Source organism: Wolffia australiana, chromosome 19 (genome assembly GCF_029677425.1).
Source record: "Wolffia australiana isolate 7733 chromosome 19, ASM2967742v1".
Classification (NCBI taxonomy): Eukaryota; Viridiplantae; Streptophyta; class Magnoliopsida; order Alismatales; family Araceae; genus Wolffia; species Wolffia australiana.
In genome coordinates this window covers 7,231,650-7,238,905 of record NC_135853.1, presented here as the reverse complement: position 1 = coordinate 7,238,905, position 7,256 = coordinate 7,231,650, and the positions used below count along the sequence as shown (strand labels likewise).

Sequence of the window (7,256 nt, the reverse complement as noted above, 5' to 3'; positions counted from 1 at the left end):
AAAAAAAAAGCAGGACTTTGATGTAAAATGTCAAGCAATTGATGTAGTGATGTCACGTGGCAAGATCTCAACCGTCAGACAAATTTTTGTCCATCCCTTATCGTCCATCGTACGAGACCTCCGGACGGGACTGTTTTCTCGTCCGATAATAGGAAAACCATCCCGCCCGTTCGTCCCGGGACGAATTTCCATCCCGGTTTTCGTCCAATCTCCCAGACGGGACGATTTGTTCATCCTGGAACGAAAAAACCGTCCCCTCCTCATCCCTGCAATATAGCGGCGTCAACCTACGACCCGCATCGACGGACATGGCGATGAAGATGATCGTTCCTCTGCCGTCCACTCGTGGCTCGGGATGACGACATGTTTGTTTGATACTCTCTTTCTCCTCCCTCTAAAATCAATATTAGAAAAATGCACAAGCATGCCCATAATTCTAGCTTGGCGTTGACTTTGAATCTGACAAACATGCTTGAACATAATTTAGGTCAGCATTAGGTTATTTGCTAACCTAAATTATAAGTTTTTCCAAGCAAGGACAAAGTCTCAAATGTTAGGTTGGGTTTTGTTAAATAAAAACAGAGATCTACCTTCAGTTAACAATAATATACAACATAAACAGGCCTCAATTAAGATTAAGAAGGCTCCCTGACTTTGGCAGCCCTCATGAAACCAGCCATGGTGACTCCAACAGGGATCTTCTGAGAACCAGATCTCTTCCTCCTTATCATGGTAACCTTCCAATCCTTGCCCTCCTTGTTCTTTGTTTGTGTCACAGACACAAGGTCATAGAACTGTGAACATAAAACAACTCTAGTTTAATTCCCTTTTATCCTTGTTCTTTGATGCGAAATAGTGTATTGAATATGATCTGTATGATGTTTACTTAGACCTGGAGGTTTATATTTATCGACCAACCTTGTGTAGTTTGATATGAAATGATGCTGCACATATATGATGATGGATATGTATGGATGATGATGGAAATGATGGTCTTGGAATACGGATAATGATGACGATGACGACAAAATGACAGAATGCTAGATGATAATGATGATTCATCTGATTGATGAACGAAGATGAGCATGATGTCTTCGTCCTCGTCATCCACCCAGTCAAGGACAAATCGTCATTGTTATTTGTCCAAGTCTAAGTATGGATCATGATGACGACAAAGAGATTTGGGGATGACAATGACCATGGTGAATTCATCATCATCCAACATTTCTATTTGCTCAAAGATTGACAAAAGTAATCGTCAGCAGAGGAACATGGAAACATCTCCAAGCTTAGGACAGACGAACGGATGACTGAATACTACGGGACAGAACGGTACGGTATTTTGGGTTGTCAGCGGTCACAGAGTCTGTGGTTCCGTTATGTTTCCGTCAGAGGAATTGGACTGGACGGAAGACTGAACAGACGGAGGACGGTGGTAAATCAAGAGAAAATCAGCGGAACTCGATGACGAAATGAACAGGAGGCACAGAGATTTTTGTGCCATTATCAGGACCGATGACTGATGATGGATTGCATAAGATCAATTAAGATAATTAAGCCTTGAACTACCTCGCAGACCCCATGCAGAACTAATCTTCGGAAGGGATCCTGAACAGAGAGCACCATCGCCTCTTCTTCTCCGCTATTGCTAATGAACTCTTGAATACATTTCTGAGTCAAAAAAAGAAGGCAGAGATTGAGTCAATGCAGATCAAAGCTAAGGACAAGAAAAATATTGCCAAATTGGAGAGATTTGTCTTTTAACCTCATAACTCTGAACGAGGTCTGGAAGAAAATTACGTCTCAATGCTTCTCTTGTTCGGCGGTCTACTCGGCGCCATGCAATCAGTGCGATGGATTTATCAACAGCCGCAGAAGAAGGAATGTCTCTCTTTCTTGTGAAAGTTTCCATGCCTTGTATCATCCTTGCCTAAAGCGGATGAGAAGAACAGCTCAGGAACAAAATTTACATCATTAAAAAAGTTAACAGACTCCAAAGTTAATATTTCAGAAATCACAAGACGAAAACATCCAGATAAAGTTTTCATTGATCATTTACATCTCTAAAGAAAAGCATCTCCAGTATAGTGGAGATTACTAGAAGCTGAAATGAATAAATAATATCCAGATAAAAAGTGACTTTCACTGGATGCCAAGTAATTTAAATGAAGAGGCATAATAGGGCATAATAACCACCTATTGAGATCACGTAGCATACCTGTTTGTCCATGTCAATATTTCTGAAAGAATCCCACTCACTTACGTTAGTCTTTGAAAATGCAGACACCGGAACTTCGTCACCTTCAGCAAAAAAATATAATTTATTCTCCATATTAAGGCTTAACTATATCTCAAGATAGTAAAATTTAAAATAGTCGTAAGGTAGACTCCAATAACTTGAAATTTTATGAAAGTTAAACTTGCGCTTGACCATAATACAGGTAGAGATTTGAAGAAAGCTTTCAACTACACTCGAGCAACACTGTCAAGTTTTTGGCACAAAATTAAGAAACTTACTGGATAAGATTGATATGTCATTGCAGGCCATGAGACTTTATAAGAGATCAAACATTGCAAAAGTATCAAAGATTACAAACAGTATCAAGCATTATCAGCATTATTACAAGGGCATTTCAACTAGATTGCCAAACTTCAACTACTCGACAACCTTACTGAGGAACCGACACCTAATCAAAAGTTGCATTTCAAGCAACAAAGCGGAACATGTTGCACCGGTGTTCGACATAGAAGTTCTCATACTGAACTAAAGAGACGCAATCTTGAATTCTTCAGCTAGGGGAACAACCCCCGACGTTTGAAATATGAAGAGCTTGCAATTCTAATTCTAACAGAGTAGGCCGCATAACCCGTATTCTCTCCCAAATGCTCAAGTACTGATCCAATGATTTCTCATTGTTTTATTATCTGGGTCCTCCTAATGGATGTATGCAAACTGGATGGTATGTCAACCTTTGGTTATCGAGCTAATGTTTTGTACGTCTTTCATCTCCTCTTTCTGTTAGCCGCACAATGCATAAAGTAGGGTATCGCCATTAGGAGTTCTCTTGCTTGAAATTTCAGGTGCTCTACTATTTATCATCAATTACTAAGTTCTAGACTTGCACGCATCTGAAAACAAGGCTTACAAGAAACTTCCATTCGTTTGTTTAGAATGAACGTTATTGTTATTTTTAAAAGAAACTCCCGGGAAAAAAAAATTTCAGAAAAAAGAACTCCTAGGAAAAAATTGAAATATCACTAAAAATAAAATTATAAAAAATTACCCCAAGGAGGCGGTGCAAAAAGGCCTCTAATTTCTTCTGCATTCAAACGTGGAACGAGCTCAAATAATAAGCGGTCATTCAGCCATCTGCGTGACCTCCGGTTACTTACCTGCTAGGAAGTAAAATTATTTAAAAATATGAAGATTCAAGTAACTTTTTTAAGATAAATAGTAAGATTCAACATTTGTTTCAAGAAATACAGTCCGAGGAAGAGTGTGCCTAGGTAGAATGAAGAGCATCTATTTCCATCTTGAACTATGTAATGATAATGAGAACCAAAAACCAAAAAGATGTGCATTGCTCTGAGACACACTGATATGATCCACAACCCATCTAGGGTTAGTCACATCATGTTAGTCCACAAGGGCATTTTAATCATTTGATCGTCTTTGCTTCATTGCTTTTTTTGGTGGCTAGTCCCGGTCTGATCCCTGCCTCATCTGTTAGACCTCTCCTCAGATCATTTCCGCTTCTCCTCTCCTCCTCCTCATCTAGCCCCCTACCCCGATACGAGCACACTTCAAGGGTCGTATCACACACACGTTCATAATGCACAGTATCACACACGTGTTCATAACGCGTTCATAAAGTTCATGATGCACATAACGCATTCATAACGCGTTCATAACGTGTTCATAATGCACAGTAGTTCATAACGCGTTCATAATGCACAGTAGTTCATAACGCGTTCATAATTCAAAATCACCAAGGCCATTAGATTGTAAATTGAAAATTCAAAATAAGATGTGATTCAGATGAACTTTGATGGGTAGCCTGATTCCACGCTCTTGTTTACCCTTCAAATTGGTTTAGAACGTAAATTATTAGATTTCATTGAAATCATTTTCTTTTCATCATGCATCGCCCAGTTTTTCTGAATATCTACGCAAGGTAATACAACAGGGGATTCTATCAAACAATGAACATCGGATCAAATTAGGTTGGATGACAAACTTCTCGAAGAATATACAGCGAAGAAATCCACTCCACGATTCTAAACTCTAAAGTATAATTCGCATAATTGAATGAATCTTGATTGAAGCAAAAAAAACTGAACGCATCAACCAACCGTACCTTTCCTGTGATAGTTTCGAGGAAGTCTATCTTCTTCTCGATTAGCCGCCCGCGCGACTTGGCGTTGTCCCAAGCTATTATACAACACGAGTCGATTCAAACACTGTAAAATTTCGGCCGGTCTTTGCGTTGAATTAAGAACACGATGAAGAGATCAATAATATACTGAGCGGAAATAAAACAGTTTAACAAATGGTTAGATAGAATGAGACAAGGAATTCAGAAATTCCCCAAAAAAGCCACAGAAAACTCTAATTAAAAGCCTAATCCGGCGGCAGCGCAGCTGAACGATCCAGTAATAAGGAAATTAGTCGAAAATAAATACATTACATGGAAACTTTTACCCCTTCGATTCCAATCACAATTAGGAAAACAAATCCTAACACGACAGAAACAAACCAAGTCCGGACCAAATTGCGCGTATCTCTATACCAATCCGCGATTCATCGATGAAAAATCTTGGGGCAGGTCATTCGAATCGAGAAATTGCATTTGAGCGACAAATTTTACTCGACGAAAAAACAAACTGAATAGGTAAATTTTCCATTGTCCACTCCCGGAATCAAACTTAGAGACAACAAATTATAGCCGAACATGAAAGAACAAACTCCAGACAAACCAACAAGAATCCCGAAATTCCCCAAAAACGCCATTAACGACTCTAATGAAAAGCTGAATCCGGCGGCAGGTCAGTTCAACGAATGAGAAGCAACTGATAATCGCATGCAAATTCCCCCTGCCCCTGTCGGTTCCATCAATCACACCCATGGAACTACATTCTACTAGAGCAAAAACAAACAAAAAACAATAATAAAATAGAAACGGCGAAGATAAATACCAATCGGAGCGTCATCAACGGAGAATCCTGGCGGAAGATCGTCCGCCTTCCTTGACATCTCCGAATTTCTCCGAATTTCTCGGAATTTCTCCAAATTTCTGAGCAGATCGCCGGAGAAGGCGAGCCTCGCCTTCTGTACTTGCTCTATTCCCCCTTCCTCAAGAAAATAAAACTGCCACGTGTACACTTCTCCTTTGGTCCACATAATAGAGCTGTTGGACGGATGACGAGTCGTCATCCGTCCGTGCAAACACCTCATCCATCTTCGTCCCGGACCGAAGCACAGACTGACTGAACGTACTTTTAGGCATTCGTCATCCGTCATCTGTGACGGATGATTGATGACGGAAATGACGAAACGGATGACAAAAACGGACTGATGACGTTTCGGTGTAAGAAGTATTTCTCTCTCTCTCTCTCTCTCTCTCTCTCTCTCTCTCTCTCTCTCTCTCTCTCTCTCTCTCTCTCTCTCTCTCTCTCTCTCTCTCTCTCTCTCTCGATTGATCCATCTATAGTAGACGAATGACAGAACGGGACTGACGACGGGGTTGTGACGATGACGAAGTATGGACCGAAGACAAAACTGACAAACTAAAATGTTATGGACGGATGACTGAAATCCGTTCAGTCCCGTTCCGTCCGTCCAAAATCATCATTCATAATTCGTCAGAAAGCTCTACCGCACATCAAGCTCGAGACGGATGATGGATGATGGAATAGCGTATGGGACGGAGAGGTATTTCGTTCTGTTTCGTCCCGTCCCGTCCCGTCCCGTTTGTGAAGGTAGAGTAAACCACCCTATGATGTAACAGACTGGACTAGAAGGCACGAAGGCTTTCATTACAAGGTCAGGGTTTATGAAGGAAGATGGAGCAACACAGAGAGGACAAAAATATGTTTTGTCCCGTCCCATCTTAATTGTAAAGCTAGAGTAAATCACCCGATGACAAAACACAGGACTGGAAGGCACGATGGCTTTCTTTCCAAGGTCAGGATGGATGACGGAAGATGGAACAGCCCAGGTGGGACAAAAAGGCATTCTGTTTTGTTTGCATCCCGTCCCGTCCCGTCCTGATTGTAAAGGTAGAATGGATCACCAGATGATGAAAGAGAACGGAACGGATGGCAAAGGCTTTTGTTATGTTACTGTTCTGAGTTCAGGACGGATGACGAAAGATAGAACATAAAGGATGGGATGGAAAGGCATTTTTTTCTGGTTCATCCCATTCCATCAAGTTTGTAAAGCTAGACTTTATCACCTAATGACGAAACAGAACAGAAGCAATGAAGGCTTTTGTTTCGTTACTGTTCTAAGGTCATGGACCGATGACGGAAGATGCAACAGAATGGGGTAATACATGAAGGAATTTATTTTCATTTCCATTCCATTCAAACTAGCTTTCCATGGACGATATACATACTTATCACTATACATCATAAGTTAGGGTTTTATAAATTTTATTGTATAAGCTAAAATCAACAACGATAAGAGATTAAAAAATTGCAAAATTCATCCCTATTCTGGCTTATGGATTGGTGTCATTGCTGGGGAAGCAATGCTAAGGAAATTGAATTGGTTTTCATTTCTATCAATTGAGTGCTTTAAAATTTTATTCAAAACCTTTTTGATTTAATTTTCTATAAATTGCTTATTATTAATCTTATATATACTCTTGCACTACATTTTATAGACAATATCTTCTAAGCATATGAAGCAACCATGTCTCACTATTAGGGGAAAAGTTCTCATTATCATGAGTTTCATAAAAATCATCTCCAAGATCATTGTTTTAATAAATTTCAGAATCTGAATATTTTCTTGATCATAGAGATTCCTTGCATCATGGTGAAAAAATACATTGTGACATTAATCCTTATATGTATGATTATGACCATTCTCCAGTTATCATGAGCATTTGTATTATCTGAAATCTACAAAGGCAACAACCCCTAAATTTTCTCTCCATAATACCCATGGTTATGGTTTCCACACTCGAGTTATTCCCCCTTTAGAAAATCCACATTATGAGCGGGGGCAATCACTATCCTTAGGATCTTCC

The 7,256-nt window shown here is 39.8% G+C and overlaps 1 protein-coding gene across 1 annotated transcript; it reads right to left on the bottom strand.

Annotated features, from left to right (window-relative positions):
- Positions 1-541: 541 nt before the first annotated feature.
- Positions 542-5,381, bottom strand: LOC144715772 (R3H domain protein). Its single transcript, XM_078590750.1, has 7 exons — positions 5,197-5,381; positions 4,359-4,432; positions 3,285-3,393; positions 2,219-2,301; positions 1,766-1,930; positions 1,570-1,671; positions 542-794 (listed from the first exon to the last, which is right to left on the bottom strand). Exons 1-7 carry the CDS (start codon positions 5,252-5,254, stop codon positions 636-638), a joined length of 750 nt encoding a protein of 249 aa, XP_078446876.1. The 5' UTR covers positions 5,255-5,381; the 3' UTR covers positions 542-635.
- Positions 5,382-7,256: the final 1,875 nt, after the last annotated feature.

Excerpts from the sequence above, each read along its gene's own strand:
- LOC144715772 (XM_078590750.1), bottom strand. The coding sequence starts at position 5,254 with ATGTCAAGGAAGGCGGACGATCTTCCGCCAGGATTCTCCGTTGATGAC. Across the intron at positions 4,433-5,196 it reads CGTTGATGACGCTCCGATTG|CTTGGGACAACGCCAAGTCG; the intron begins GTATTTATCTTC and ends GTTGTATAATAG. Across the intron at positions 2,302-3,284 it reads TTTTGCACCGCCTCCTTGGG|GTGACGAAGTTCCGGTGTCT; the intron begins GTAATTTTTTAT and ends TTTTTGCTGAAG.